This window comes from Diuraphis noxia, unplaced genomic scaffold (genome assembly GCF_037042655.1).
Source record: "Diuraphis noxia isolate RWA-SAM2 unplaced genomic scaffold, SU_Dnox_SAM2 contig0001, whole genome shotgun sequence".
Lineage (NCBI taxonomy): Eukaryota > Metazoa > Arthropoda > Insecta > Hemiptera > Aphididae > Diuraphis > Diuraphis noxia.
In genome coordinates, this window is record NW_028301711.1 from 40509860 (window position 1) to 40526877 (window position 17018).

Genomic DNA, 17018 nt, shown 5'->3' on the forward strand with positions numbered 1-17018 from the left:
CGTACGCTATATTATATAACATAACGAATCGTCTTGTTGGAATATAAAAGATCATGAATATATGCTTAAAAAGAGTACCTAAGCAGCATCTTCATGCATGTACCTATTCATTCTAAACAATAATTTAAGTATTTTGAATTTATTATAGAACTGTCTTTTAGTGTACTTTGATCTGCCTATATCAATAAACTCACTAGCGAGTACAATAGGTAAGTACTTTCACTTTTGCTAGAATTATCAATAATCACTGTGACGTGCATCTGAAAAATAAAATAATGTAACTTTTAACCATACATTCCCCATGAATTTGAATACTAAATACCTATTCCAAGTTATTTACATAATACACTTTGTAAGTAAGTAGGTAGGTAATTATTAAAAAAAAAATTGTGTCAGATAATAATTGCAAGTATACTTTATAAATATTATAGCCATTGGTCATTAATTATGATTAGGTTGCTACTAAATTCCATTAGGCATGGTTTAATGGTATGTGGTACATATTTTCTAGGAATCCAATGGTGCAAACTGCAGTGAAATTATAATTTACAATTTAAAAAATATTGAATAATTAGTATATAATATATAATATTGATCATATGACACAATACTATAAGTCTAGGTAATGGAGTTTTGCTTTGCAATAAGCGCTTAGGTTTTGAAAGGCTACATTTAACTTTTTTACAACTGATTTGCGTACAATTTACGAACAATAGAAACCTTTTTTCCAAGAAATTTATCCAAGTATAGGGTGTACATAATCTGCGCGTACCTCCATATTTTCAATTTGGTCAACACTGATAGTGGACAATAATTATTATAGTCAAACAACATTTTCGTTCGCCCTTTAGGCGAAGCCCTTAAGGTTGAGGACTTTCAGTATCATAATATTCTGATGTTATATAGACTGGCGGGTTTAAAAATGTTGTTTTAGCTATTTATTTTAGAACAGCTTCCTTAGAAATATTATTCACAATTTTGTCAAATTACAATAAATTACGGTACTACTGCTGTCTGATAAAAGCGGCCCATACACCATCAATATTGACCGTATATTGGCTGTATTGAAGGTACTTCAATTTTTTTTAACGGGTGATCATTGATATCAATAATATTGAACGTGTTGGGCAGCTTAAGACACCCTGTACACCCAAAACTGTACCTAAAAGCTGGTTTTCATTGTTTACTATTTTGTGCGCAAACGAGTTGTCGTAAATTTAAAAAAATATATTAAAATGTGCGGAAACGAGTCTCCACCGTTTAGAAACTGGGATGAAAGTTTCGTCTAGGAAAAAAATCGTCATTCCTCCTAAATGTTTATACAAATCATAAAAGAGACTAGAAAAGAAAAGTCAATACTTTAATTAATGGGTGGAAACTTCGATTATAAATTATAATATAGCATCCAATTACAAACCTAAGTTCAGAGTATTAACATATTATTATATAGTGTAGGTAACCACCACGTACATTTTACAGTGTAGGTACACTATACAGATATATAATATGGTACACTGGTACATCCTCATTCCCATCTAACTAGTGGTGGGACATCCGTATATTAATCTTTCGATTAAATTTACACCACATAAAACTTAACAACTGAGCTATTTTCTCTTTAAAATATATTCTATACACTAATTTGCACGAACATTGACTACTATCCTAGTCATTATTCCACCAACTTCTACTATTTCTTGTGTTTAATTCAATATACCCAACCACTGCCAGTGCCTTTTTATATGATGTAAAATTTACTAACTTCTAAGTTTTTTTTTGCACCTAATAATAATAAGTTATTATTTACAAATTATACAATTTGTAAGCCACTGGTCCAGATCTAAAGTTTTAAAAAACCACAATATTATAATATGTGTTGCTTAATATGAATTAGTCATAGTCAAAAAAAATTATTATACATTTACAAAGATGCCAGTCACGATACAGCACCTTGTCTGAAAATTGCTACCATAGAGTTAATAAGTAGTAGTTTAATAAAAATATGATATTCGTTTATTTTAAGTATCGACATGGATATTAGGTGACATTATGTCTGCGTATCGGTTTACACATCGTTATAACTGATTTATAATTTTAACATCCATTGTTTTTCTTGTTCTTTGAATTATAATCGATTTTCCACTGTTGTGCTGGCGAACAAGTTGGGAACGGATTGTCTAAGCATCCATTTTTGAGGTAACATCCTGGATGCCGACACGAGTCTTGAAGACCATTAAATTTTACACACTCACACTTAGTAACCTGAAGTAAGAAATCTTTTGTTATTCATGTAATCTCAGGTATTCAGATAAGCTTAACAATTTTATAAATTCTTCAATATAGAATAATATATTGAGCCACATATCATGAGCGCTCATAGTTAAAATACTTAGCAGATGAAGAGACAATTAAAAAAAAATTGTTAAATTAACATGGTAAAAAATTATTCAATATAATAAATATCAATAATTTCGATGTTTTATCAATATGCATATTAAATATTACTATAATCGTCAGGGTTTATGATTTAGAATAATTGATATTTTAAGAATGTAATCTTATTTTATTCACCAATTTTCCATTGTTCGCCATAAACTCTCTTCCATACGCGGTCAATTCAGATCTGTCACATTCATCTCGGGCGGTGGTGCATATGTTTCTACTCGGTAATTTCTGTCTTTCGCAAGCGTTGGTCTTGATCAAGGTAGTCGGTGTCACAGGTGATAGTGAACAACAAGGGTTACCCTTCTTGGGGGTTGATTTGGGATTAACCTGTCCACAATTTATTCTTCTATTCACGTTTTCTCGTTGAATTTCTTTCAGTGTGTTAATCAAATTTTGTTGTTCACATCGCTTTTGGTTTGCTGTGTCCATGTTATTGTAAGTTTAAAATGTTAATGTTCAAATTTAGCTGTGTTTTATTTCGTTGTGTTTATCGAATAATATTTTGACTGAATGTTGTGTATTGAAAATACACGTTACTTTAGAAACCAAATTTTATTAATAAATCATTAGTTTTCAAATTAAAATAGATAAAAATCCAAAGAGGTTTATTTTTATATTTATTATTTACGTTTAGGTATGGGTATTTACTTATTAGAGCAGGAAATTTAATTGTGACAACGAATGTTAAATTTTAGACTACCTTTAAAACAAAGACATCTTTTGGTTTAACAAACACTTTTACATCAACAACTTAAAAATCCCTGACCTCCAGATACAATTTGGACAGTTTTTGTTTGTCAACTTGTTCAGCTAAAATACAATTTTTTTTTCCTGTTCTAATAAATAAAAAACGTTTACATACGGTTAATAAATTAATATGATATAAATAAACTTTATTACTATACATAATTATTTAAGTTAAATTTATAAGGGTAGAATAAGTTGTTAAATTTTGTATTTCAGTACATAAAGTGGTCGTTCACTTCATGAAAAAAATTACACGATGTTAAATTTGAGTGACCATTTCGTGAAAAAGTGAGCATTTCGTGAAATATTTTTGAATTTCACAAAGTGTAAAAACGTGTTTCCATTTCACGAAATGGTTATATTTTCATGAAAAGATCGATTTCACGAAATGGCTACGACATATGTAGGTATTATAAATATAAGTTCTATGAAAATATATAAATTTTTCTATCATGAAAAATTCGCTGGCTATCAGCGGCTGGCATAAAAGTTCCCGAACGTATATACTTAATTATTATTGACTCCCTTTACGCTGCCATTTTTGTTTTTATCATCAAATATTTGATAGAGAGAGAGAGAGTATATATACAATAATCTTGTATATTTCAACCATTATAGCAATCATCTATAAACAAAAATTTCCATAGTAAGTTAATCTCAAAATGACTGAACACCTCCCGGGGTTGGGCCATTCACTTTTTAACTCAGCCTATCTTCTACCCACAGATCAAATGTATCAAATTTCGTCGCAAAATCGGTTCAGCCGTTTATGAATGCATACTGATAGACTGACAGAAACCCATATATACTACATTAGAAACCTTTAAAATTATCAATGTGTCTCTCTGCTATAATATGCATGTTAAATATATAAAAACCTTTCTCTTGAATCACTCTATAATAAATTTAGAAAAACTCACATCATATTCCACTGCGTAGTTTTAAAGATCTAAACATACAGACAGATAACAGGGACCTACTGTTTTATACTATATAGTGATGATAATTATATTGTAATTTTTTCAAAAATAATATAGGTGTCTATAAATTAAATTTCAAATTAATCAAATCATGTTATGTAGACGACTCACTCAGTCAATCTTAGTAAATACAATTCATTATTAATAAAAGTTTAATATAGAAAAAATATAATATAATATATAAAATATAAGTTTATAATTAATTAACTATTAAAATCACAATACAAAGTATACTCTGGAAATTCCAAGTACCCTCGAATAAAATTTTTAATTACAACAATAAAACTAAAATTGTTATTCTTGGTTATTTAATTGTAATTTCATCGAAATTTGAACTTGAAATAACTATTTAAAAAAACAGTGTTTTTATAGTTTTAAGAATTTTTTTGTTACATAATTAACTTAACATATTAACATAATACTTACTTGTTTAAAATTTCAATCTTTAGCTATTTAAGTTAAATAATAAACGTTTTATATATTTTTAACAACTAAATAATTTGTAAATTTTCAATTAAATACATTTTGTTAAAATTTAAATTTCAAACGGTTATAAAAAAAAGTGTCTATGTATTTTTAATATTTTACAATTTTTATTATATCAACTTAAGGAGAACCTTGTATTAAATTGGCAGCTAGGAAATAGGTATGTAATTTAAATTATATTTCTTAATACTTTACTGCTAACCAATAAACTTTTCATGGTTAGGCTAGGATTCAAGATAGGTGGTATTGTATAGGTTTAATGATAGTTAAATAATATTATTATTTATTAGGTAAGTATGTGATATATAAAAGCAAGATTTTCATTTTTAAATATTTTTTATATTTTCATGAATTTTCACCAAAGTATTTCATCAAAGAAATTTCGATTGAATAAAATTTTTATCAACTAATTAAACTCATAGTTACAACGTATGACAAACAAACATTAATAATGATTACTATAAATTAAGTTTAAAATCCATAGCATTAAAATAATAAACAAAAATATAACACTAACGTTTAATACTTACAAATTTTAAATGAACAAAAAAATTATTATGTTTTAAATTATCTTACTAAATTACAAGTAAATTTATACTTTTACACCAAAACGGCGTAACTCGTCACACATTTTACTCATTTTTAAATTTAAATTTTATCACACATAAAAATCATGAGGGAAATCTGTCATATACAAGCTGGCCAATGTGGCAATCAAATCGGTGCTAAAGTAATTATAGTCGGACAATAAAATTATTATTGATTATAATATAAAGATTGCTTCCCTCAGTTCAGCTCGGCGCGTGGGTTCTGTTGGCTTGATTGGATAAACGTGCCATGGTTTGGTTAGGCTTGGTATAACACAATTGTGTAGTGATGGTCTCTTAAGCGATCTTTTTGGCCCGAGTTTCACAACTTGTCAAATACGTTACCACAGCGCAGTTCCTAGGTAATTTACGGAACACAAGCTGTGACACTCACCGTGGAAAGTCTATTTGATGCTATATCATTACTCCACACAATATAGGCATCATCAGACATTTTTCTGGGGGATGAGGAAAAAAAAAATAAAAAAAAAAAATAAAGATTTCTTTATGCATTTTATACTTAAATTTTAAAAGTAAACTATGTTTAGTAAATTGGCGCGTTACAGATAATGCTTTGGAAAATTAATTTGAAATTCTTAGGCGATTGGGGGAAGTACACAATGTACTACGCTCTATTCCAAATAAATAAGCTGTGTAGCCTCGAAATGGTATGACCTCTGTGATTGGTCAGAAGTCGGCAGAGCACTAACGACAGTCAACGACACTTCACAAGTGCACATACGCTTTCGTCATGATTTTTTTCTTAACTTTTTTGGAATAGAATGTTATTTAATGTCGTTTTATTATATGGACTCATTTATTATATATTATATAGTTCTGGGAAGTTATATCTGACGAGCACGGCATAGATTCAACCGGAATATATAAAGGGGATTCCAATTTACAGTTGGAACGAATCAATGTGTTTTACACCGAGGCCTTTGGTAAGACAGCACACACGAATTCTAATATTATCACCTATACAGACAATTCCTAGTATTTAATGATATCATGCCAGCCAAGTGGTTATACCTGTAACAGTGTGACATATGTTTGAAATTTTTAGCCGGAAAGTACGTGCCCCGAGCGGTACTCGTGGATTTAGAACCTGGTAGCATTGACATGGTGAGGTCGGGTAAATATGGTAATTTATTCCGACCAGATAACTTTGTTTTCGGGCAATCTGGCGCGGGAAACAACTGGGCAAAGGGCCATTACTCCGAAGGCGCCGAATTGATGGATTCAGTCTTTGATGTAATCAGGTATGCAATTGGATTATGATGAATATGTATAGTTTAAATGGGGTGAAATGAAAATAAATTATATTTATTTTATTAAAAATTTAAATTATTTCCATTAGAATAAGTAATATAGACGCAAACACCGTTTATTATACGACGTACAAATAATAATGAATGTACCCATCGTTATAATAGAATTTACAACTGGCTTATTAACGTTTCATAAAGAAAGCTCACGGGGGTTTCAATATACGGACCAATCACTTACGAAGAACAATAATTTTACACCCACCCATCACTGAAAATAGATAAAATCGGCGGAAATTTGTAATTTTCATCAAAGTAAAGATATGTACCAACCTAATTTGTATCACTAGGGGTAGCAGAAAGGTACCTACCTATTAGTAATTTGCTCTGAAATGAAAATATGTTATTTATCAAAAATACTTATCAATGTATTACAGATATAATATATATTGGTATATATATATATATATATATATATATTATATTCATATATAGCTAAAACAATGGACTCCACCAGTAATTTTATGTTGGAAGAGTTAAGGTTTAAGACTTGACAGAATCGTTATGCAAGTTATACAATATTTTATACAAATTAATATTATTATCAAGCGATTTTTTTATCTATTTACAGACATAAATCAATCTAAGTAGTTATAATATTAGGATTATAATAGACATTTTTTATCAAAATCTGAATTTCGTACAAATAATTTTAAATTATTAAGTGTTTTAAATTATATTTTCACTTAAAATAATTCATTCAACCCCCAATGTACACAACCTGCGGTGTCCAAGTCACCATCAACCACATACTCACAGAATGCTGAACCTACGATACTATACCCACCCAAAGAAGCTACAACTTTGAACCAACACGAATCACTATCAGAAACTATATGCAATCCCCCTCAATCCATTACCAACATCATTCAATTCATCACAGTCACCAATCTTATATCCAACATTTAATGTTACTTATATAATATTATGTATATATAATTTTTATAATTTTTTGTAATTTCTATAATTTATAATTTTCGCACTGTAAACACAATGGCCCATTTTTCCGAGGGTATTATTATTAATAATTAAAAAAAAAATCATTCATTTTAAAGTGGAGTAGCTTTAAAATCAATACTGATGTACCGAAGAACTATATAAATAAATAGTTAAAAGCCTGCTCAAAATTTAAAACGGAATGTACTATGTCTTCGGATTTTAATATCTCAATATATTTTACCATAACTGTACTATTGAAACTTTTACGTAACACGTTAAGAAATAAGTATTACCGAAAAATTTGATGCAAATTACATTACAATTCCTATTTCTTACTTCTTGAGAATAATAGCGTCATTTAAGCAAGGTGAGCATTTGCTACAGTCTGATTTTAAAAGCAGACCAATAAACTGGCTTAACCTTTATAATATTTTTAAAAAATGAGAGTGTGTGAGTTACACTCTGGGGAAGTAAAACTTGTTTCATAAGTATTGGGTCCGTTAAATCATAAGTGAGATGGGGAATGAGTGAAAAAAGTCAGTACGAAAAAAACAATCAAAATAATAATTTAAAAAAAAACAAAGAAACGTACGTTTATTAACTGCAATAGATTTTACAATGACATTTCTTGTATTTCCATTCTGCCATCTTGTGGTTCTATCGGTACAACAGTTATTATTGGTTTATGGTAACTAAAATAGGAAATGTAGTTCTGTGATTGAACATCATGAAGATGTCGAGTAAAGATTGCATCTATTGTGGTGCCAGATTTTGTCATATGAATCGTTGGATCATTATTCATTGTTAACTGGAGTTTTTCTCGTAGGAAAATTTTTTATGTTTCCGGGTCTTCGGAGTCAAACCTAACATTAAAGTCCCCACTTAAAATCATTGGTAATTTATGCCTACCGGTGCCAAGTAATGATGCACCATCAGATATATATTATACACATGCATTCATACACCGTTTCATTCTTTCGTGACGTTTCATTCTTTCTTGGCGTTTCATTTTTCATGACGATTTTTTTCTCCATCCATACCTCAAAAAAGAAGTTTTACTTCAATAACGCAAAATATTCCTATTTGTAAAATATTTTAAGATAAAATTTCTAAAATAAATTGCAATTATACATTTATTTTGGTACAAATTAAGTTACATATAATTTGGGTACATTTTAGTGCAAGTTGACTACAGCTAAATTGATAACGCCATTTTTTTCTTTTTAAACATGCTATATTTATTTGAGATTATCAATTGAAAATTTAATTTTTGATTATTTGAATAGATATTATTTTAAAAAATTAAGAAGAAGAATTAAAAATAATTTATAAAACATAGATGGATAAATTTGTTATGCTATAATCAAATATAAAAATTCAAAACATAGTATAGGTGCACATCTTACCTATACGGCTAAATTATTTTGTTATTTGGAAAAAAATTATATTACCCATGAATTAATAGCATGAAAGAGTTGAGCATCATGTCTCCCATACATTACGATATAGGCATACATTTTAAATCATTAAAAAAAATTACATAAAGAAAAAATATTTTGTGTTTTAGGAAAGAAGTAGAAGGTTGCGATTGTCTACAAGGTTTCCAAATGACGCATTCGCTGGGAGGTGGTACTGGTGCCGGCATGGGCACGCTTATGATAGCGAAAATCCGTGAAGAGTATCCGGACCGCATGATTTCTACGTTCAGCATTGTCCCATCGCCAAAGGTATAATTTTATGTCTAACTGTTAAAATATCTATCAGTAGAACGCCATCATAATAGCTATTCAACTTTTGGGTTCAACAATTTATAAAAAAAACTATTTAAACGTAAACTATAATATTAATATGAAGTATTTTTTTAATAATATATAATATAAGTGAGCGAAAGATGTTTTTGAAATAAAACTAATAAACTAATAAATAATAAGTAACAATTTATGGTGGTTTTAGGGGGAAGAGGAGAGGATAGGTTCAATATAATATATTTGATCTACTGCAAAGTGACATAAAGTGATGACTCATACTAAACTTGTTGTTGCATACAAATGTTGAAATGTGTACCTATAGGGTTCAACCCCCAAAATTACCAATATTTTATTTATTTGGAAAATATAATAATTAATCAAACTCACGAAGTATTTTCTGGTTGGACTTTTTCATACTGTTCAGCACTTTATTATCATTTAGTGTTAATTACAAAATTACTAGAGGAATCACTTTTCTAAGATAACATAGGTTCTTATGGGAGATAGATTTGTTAAAACTGTTGGGACTTAACCTGTGAACTTTCTAAAAAGCCTATAACCTTCCTCGATAAATGGACAATCCAACAAAAAAAAAAAAAAAAACATTTTTTTTAAACCAGTAATTCCTGACATTAACGCGTTCAAACTTTTTTAAGATAATAATTAACAAACTTTATGTAGTAAAGCATTAATAAAAAAAAATCTTGTCTTCAAAATGTTGTTATGAGCACCACGGTTTATGGACAATGATGCTGCGTTATATTTTATATTGTGTCTTCAGTTATATCCAAAAGACGACAATTTGTTATTCCGTTCTCTGTAGTAGGTGAAAACCAATTGATGTTTCATATATTAATTATTAGGTGGTTGTTTAGAAAAGAATACACACTTTAAATTAATATAATGATATATATATATATACTTTATTAACTCTTTAAGTTATAATTATTTATTCTGCGTAAGCACACTACTTAACTCGAATGAGTCGATCACTGGACTAAACAGTTGACAAGACCGATATACAGTCGCCCTCCCGTGTATAAGCAAAAAAGAGATTAGACGCCTATATACCAGGGTCAAGCCATTTACTATATTATAGAACATAAAGACTACCTTTATTCTAAGTTAAACGTAGTGCAGGCACGTAACTAGACATTTTTCTATAAGGGGGCCAATATTTTTTGGCCCCTTTCTGTTTTTATACCCAATTCCACTCCTCTCCTTATCAGACAATATCTATAAAAAATATTACTACATTTCGCAATGTATTGTCTGTATTAGTTAAACATTATATTTTTATTATTTATTAATATAGGTATACAATATACATCTTAAAAAACTATATTAGGACAAGTCGTCTAGTCTATTTCTATGGTTCGCTGCTTAGTGCTAAGTCTCTAACTCGATAGATAATAATATTATATTGGGACATATCATTTTGTTAGGCAGATTTATTTTATTATACGATTACCGTATTGGTCCACTATTATATACTCGTATAGTATTGTCTGTAGTTGTGTTTATCAAATGTGCGTTCGATACCAGTATTTGGCATTCCTAGATTTCAATTTATTAATAGACGTCTTATTGTCTATCTTGTATTATTGACGAATATTTATAAAATTTCGGAATTTAATTTTTGTTATACGATCGCTAACTTTAATACAGGGTGATTCTTTTATTAAACAACACTTATATGGTGTTTGTGTGTAAATACCACCTAACATACACCTATAACTCACAAACACCACCCAAAACCACCCAACTTTGGGAGGCTATATCTTGTAAACGAATTGACGAAAAATGAAAATTTAAACGTGAAAATTCATTAAAAAAATAGCCTTTTTAGTTTATCAAATTTTAAGTATAGGTTGTCATTTGAAAATCAAAAGTTGATAATGGTTAACCTGATAAATATAAGGGTGAAAATATTTAAAAAATATATAGTTCTAGAACAAGATGGTTCCAAAATTTTGAAAAAAAAAAATTTGAAAAAATTCAATAGTTTTTGAAATAATGAGTGTTGTTTGATAAAAGAATCACTCTCACTCATTATGGAGTACCATATAATATACAATTAAGATTTGACCGACTTGGGACAATTATATTACACACCATAATATTTAAAAATAAAAATCAAGGGGGCCAGTCCGAGGCCACTGACATTTCTTAGGAAATCTGTCACTTTGTTTATTAATTAACATAATGAAAACATTCAGATAAAACATCAACATATTTTGATGGTTGGTCTAATGTAACGATAATGTCGCATAAATCAACAATAAATTATTTTAAAATACAAATTAAGATTTATTATCATAAAACTTACTTTTAAACATTGTTGATTTTGCTTCATTTGGCAATCTAGTTTTTTCAACCTTTATAATATACGGTTTATCTTCAAAATAACGTGAACACAATTTGTGATTTCTATTTAGAATATTAGGGTCAATAGTTGATAAATTGATTGATTTACAATGTTCAATCTAGAAAGCACATCTATAATTATTACAACTATTGGAAAGTACTAGTAAAATTTGTGATGCATGATAGAAAAGAATCATCAATGCATTTTATAGACTACATTACTTATTTACATATATAAATAAACAATGTATAATCATTACTATGAACAAATTAAATTAATTTGCAAGAAATTGGTGGTTATCTATTTGGTATTTCTAACTTTGCGTGATTTTTATAAAATCTATGAAACTTGGTTCAATTTGTTTTTTCTCATAGTGAAAACTGCAATAATTCACCAATCAACATAAATTTCCACTAAAACACATAGTTTCAGCAGCAAAAGAGAATTTTTAATTATGTTCGAATTCTTGATATACCTAATTCTGTAATACCAAACATTTTTCACCAAATTTCGAGTTCTTATCGAGTGTTTATTCTGTCTGGTAGGTAATTGTATGAAACAATTATTCATATGATTGATAAAAATGAAAAAATGATACAATGAACAAAACTAATCTTATACATGTATTATATTTTAATCCATTTTGTCATTGCCTACATCGAAAAATACAATATTGAAGAAAAAATATTACTGCATGTTCACTTAATTCAATTTTTAGAATAATTTCTAAGTACAAAAATTATGATATGGCAATTTAATTTGATTTATGTTAAACGTTAATAAATTGTTTTCATTAATATGTTGGTTTATTTACCATTTTTATATATTTGTATGTATGTGCCTACCTAACTCAAACAAACAGTACGTAGCAGACTTCTTAACATTGAGTACCTAAAGTAATAGCTTTAAAAATATCGTTTTCCCAAACATTATGTAAATTTTGATACAAAACTTTTAAAAATTCACAAATATAATGCACCAGTACAATATTCTAATCCTATGTCTGTTAAATACTAATATAATAAATTAATAACCCACGCAGGCCCCAATTTTTAGAAATGAAAATTAGATGCCTGACCAAAACTAACAATGGGGAATGGTAAACTCCAAAAAATTTAGTGTAATCTCTTACAAAAGATAGTGTTAACTCTTACAAAAGATAGTGTCAATTTCTATAAAAGATAGTGTTAACTTCTACAAAAAATTAATACCACTCATGTTGCTGTAAGAAATATCTGTCTTGCAATATATTATATATTAACACATAAAACAAAAAATGTTTGAAAAATATAATACAAAATATGTTAATAAAACAATAATCATGATCATTTACGTTTAAAACAAAAATTAAATTTATTTATTTTTATGGCATACTTTGGAGATGACCTCTAACCGTGAAATTTATCCTCGTATATATTTATTTTTTTGATTTAGTATAAATTGATATTTCGAAATTGTATTTATCTGTGCGCGTTGTATTGTACGACTGCTTCTAATTTTAATGTATATTTCTGTTTGTACATCTTTCAAAACTTTCACGAATAAATGGAGATTTGGATGATTATGATAAAAACTACTATTAAATCTTGAATGAAATGATTCACATGCATTAGTAGTATCATTAGAAGGCCACAATTTCGGGGGAAATAATGAAAAATAAAAAATATAATTTTCAGATAAATAGTCACAATATTATTGGACTTTATCGTTAGATGGCATATTTTCTAACAAATCAAATACAAAGCAATCTTCAATATTTCAAAGTTATGATAATTTTTAGATTTTTGAGCTTTTTATCTTCAAAATCGTAAATTTCAGTAATATTACCATATTTTTTAAAGGAATAAATGTCTATGTAAGAGATTACAGTATCTAAAGATTATTACCTAGTGTAGGAGTATACATTTGGCCCTAACAATATTTGTTTTTATAAAACATTTTGTAACAGGTATTAAAAGTTAACTTGAAAATTTAATATGACTCAACACAAAAGTAATAAATTATTTAAGAATTGATTTCTTCTTTTTTTTGACTTTTTGAAAACAAAAACTAAATAATTCGGATATGCGGCACAGCAACATGGACTGCAATTTTATAAAATATATTTATCAAATTATCGTCTTATACAGAGTGTCCCGTGAAGATATACCTATTGCGATATCTCTCAAAATAATGGTGATGTCGAAATTCTGGTTTGGTAATAAAACTCAAAGGGATAAGAACTACAATTGTTTCATATTTTAATTTATTTTAATGTTTTGATAAAAAAGTTAAAAAATATATTTTTATATTTAATTATTTGCAAAAAAATTTAAGATAGCCATTTTGTAGTGTTTATTTTTCTGAAAATATTGACGTTTCAAAATTTTATTTTCATTAATTTCCTGATTTTTAATATTTTTTTTAGTTTCGAGAAAAATTAAGAATTATTTAACACCATAATGTTATCGAACATGTGACCCGCCGCGCTACGCGCATTCCCATTCGGCCGGCCGAATACTCTCCGTGTTCCTTATAGTTTGTTATAAATGTATACCAATATTTTATTTCATCAAAACTAGAAAAAGTATCAAAATTCAGGAAATTAATGGAAATAAAATATTGAAACGTCAATATTTTCAGAAAAATAAACACTACAAAATGTCTATCTTAAATTTTTTTGGAAATAATTTAATAAAAAAATATATTTTTTAAATTTTTTATAAAAATATTAAAATAAATTTGAAAATGAAATAATTTTAGTTCTTATCCCTGTAAATCTTATTATAAAACCAGAATTTTGATATCTCCATTATTTTGTGAGATATCGCAATGGGTAAATGCTCGCGGGACACGCTGTATATTATACTAAGAACATATCTAGCTCCGAGCATCAATGATACCTAGAATATAGTGTCCACGTGTATGCCTACTCTCTGCCTACCCAACATGCTGCGTGCCTACATGCAGCTTGTATGTACTTAACACGACGCGAAACAGTTGTCATACCACTCTCGTTCATATAAATTATAAACAGGACACGGAAGTTCTAGAATTTTTAAACATTTTTTATATGTTCTTATAGCAAACCTAGCTAAAAATCTATTCTATACGAGAGGATGATTCAAAATTTTATATTTCATATAATATTTTTTTATTTCGATAACTACAACTACAGTTCCAAAGCTAAGAAGGGCATAAGTGCATAATCCCCTCTTCCCTCTTTCCAAAATATCAAATTTTCCCGGAAGTACCTACTGGCAATACCCCATCACTAGCAATAAATTGGACTCCCCAATCCCCCCAAAAAAATCATGGTTACGATAAAAGCTAACTGACATCCAGTTTTCCACAAATAAGATTTTTCTATTATTCGATAATACAACTTTTATTTTAGTACCAATACAACAGTCATTATATTTACTATATAATAATTAATACAATTTTAAAAAATTTATGAAATTTATGAAATTTCCAATATCATATTCATATCAATATCAATAATCATATTTTACAAATTATTTGTTTGCATATTTTAGAGTTTTTTTTATGTAAATATTTTGTCCATTTTAGCTTTTATAATTTCTGAGCCGTAATGCCAGTAATAAGTAATCATATAACCTAAATAATGAGATATTACAAGAATATTAATCGACACGTCGAATATAGGTGTCTGACACCGTCGTAGAACCGTACAACACGACGCTGTCCGTGCACCAGCTGATGGAGAACACTGACCAGACGTATTGCATTGATAACGAGGCTTTATACGACATTTGCTACCGGACTCTGAAGCTGAATACACCGACGTACAGCGATCTGAACCACCTAGTGTCATCGGTCATGTGTGGCGTGACCACGTGTTTCCGGTTCCCTGGGCAACTGAACACCGACCTCCGGAAGCTGTCGGTCAACATGGTACCGTTCCCGCGACTGCACTTCTTCATCACCGGGTTCGCACCGCTTACATCGCGCGGCGGACTCCCGTACCGGTCACTGTCCGTCCCACAACTGGTCCAGCAGATGTTCGACTCCAAGAACATGATGGCTGCATGTGACCCTCGAAACGGCAGGTACCTGACTGCTGCCAGCATATTCCGCGGCCGCATGTCCATGAAGGAAGTGGATGAACAAATGCTCAACGTGCAGACAAAAAATTCCAGCCACTTTGTCGAGTGGATACCGAATAATACCAAGACGGCAGTGTGCGACATACCACCTAAGGGTCTCAAGATGTCGGCCACGTTTGTCGGCAACACCACCGCTATCCAAGAGATTTTCAAACGAGTGTCCTTGCAGTTTACCGCCATGTTCAGGCGCAAGGCGTTCTTACACTGGTACACCGGCGAAGGTATGGATGAGATGGAGTTCACTGAGGCCGAGTCCGACATGCATGATCTGATTTCTGAATACCAGATGTACCAAGAGACGACCGTCGACGGGTCGGATGAAGAATAAACATTACGATGTTGTTGTACAAGCTATAATCGATACTTGAAGGAATATATTATGCAATATTTTTAACGTTGTTATTATTAATATTAATTATAACGTTAAATTACTGTAACAACTATATAGATATATATATATATACTATACAAAAACAAGACTAGGGGATGATAATTTTTGATACTCATAGCACGTAAATTACACTAGCAAGCAACAGAAATTTTACGACAAAAGGTGGGCATTAACTGAATATGTATATTGTATATAGTGAATTTTATGATTATTTTAAAAACTTAGATAGTTCAATTAAATGAAATATATTAAGAAAATTATATATTTATAAAAAATACTTGAGATTTTTAGTTTATTTAAAAATAAAAAGCACATAAAAATCAGGGACTATATAGCTCTGTTTTACATGTTAAGGTGTCTATTATAGGCGCACTGAGTGATGGATGTATTAAATTTAAATTTATTGATATAAAATCGATCTAGGTATACAATTAACGATTCTGGGAGAAAATGATCGGTCTACCGTACTAATAAATTACTATACTTATAGCTTGTTTAAATATATGACATTAATAGTATAATAGGTTAAATTAATTTTTGGCGAAGTAATTTTATTTAAAATTGTCAATCTATAAAATATCATTCTTCTTGAAGTTCCTATCCGTTTCAGATGTTGGAAATCATATTAAATATTGCTCCTCTTTCTAACGATAAACGAAATAATTCAATTAATGTTTTACTAAACCAGTCCCAGAGATCTTTCCGGATATTCTGTAGCAGATATCCTTCGTCTACCAGGACTTCTCTTGATTTCAATTTTTCCTTGAAGTATAAGTTGCAGCAATCCATATCTATTGTTATTTTTCATTATGTGACCCAGATATTCTAATTTCTAATTTTAATATAAAATATAATACTATAACTACTCGTAAAATAACTATTACCAACGA

The 17018-nt window shown here is 29.2% G+C and overlaps 2 protein-coding genes across 2 annotated transcripts; one reads left to right on the plus strand and one right to left on the minus strand.

Moving 5' to 3' along the window:
• Positions 1-2094: 2094 nt before the first annotated feature.
• On the minus strand, positions 2095-2874 carry LOC107173668 (uncharacterized). The gene is made up of 2 exons (XM_015524291.2): positions 2572-2874; positions 2095-2262 (listed from the first exon to the last, which is right to left on the minus strand). Exons 1-2 carry the CDS (start codon positions 2872-2874, stop codon positions 2095-2097), a joined length of 471 nt encoding a protein of 156 aa, XP_015379777.1.
• Positions 2875-5331: 2457 nt separating this feature from the next.
• Positions 5332-16065, plus strand: LOC107171737 (tubulin beta-1 chain-like). Its single transcript, XM_089215146.1, has 5 exons — positions 5332-5388; positions 6081-6189; positions 6312-6507; positions 9080-9239; positions 15277-16065. The coding sequence occupies exons 1-5, from the start codon at positions 5332-5334 to the stop codon at positions 16063-16065; spliced, it is 1311 nt and encodes a 436-aa protein (XP_089071272.1).
• The last annotated feature ends 953 nt before the right edge of the window (positions 16066-17018 follow it).

What these genes read in the sequence shown, in the direction of transcription:
- LOC107173668 (XM_015524291.2), bottom strand. Translation starts at nt 2,874, where the DNA reads ATGGACACAGCAAACCAAAAGCGATGTGAACAACAAAATTTGATTAAC. An exon ending in TGGCGAACAATGGAAAATTG is followed by an intron (nt 2,263 to 2,571) that starts GTGAATAAAATA and finishes TTCTTACTTCAG; the next exon opens with GTTACTAAGTGTGAGTGTGT.
- LOC107171737 (XM_089215146.1), top strand. Translation starts at nt 5,332, where the DNA reads ATGAGGGAAATCTGTCATATACAAGCTGGCCAATGTGGCAATCAAATC. An exon ending in GCAATCAAATCGGTGCTAAA is followed by an intron (nt 5,389 to 6,080) that starts GTAATTATAGTC and finishes TATATTATATAG; the next exon opens with TTCTGGGAAGTTATATCTGA. An exon ending in GTTTTACACCGAGGCCTTTG is followed by an intron (nt 6,190 to 6,311) that starts GTAAGACAGCAC and finishes TGAAATTTTTAG; the next exon opens with CCGGAAAGTACGTGCCCCGA.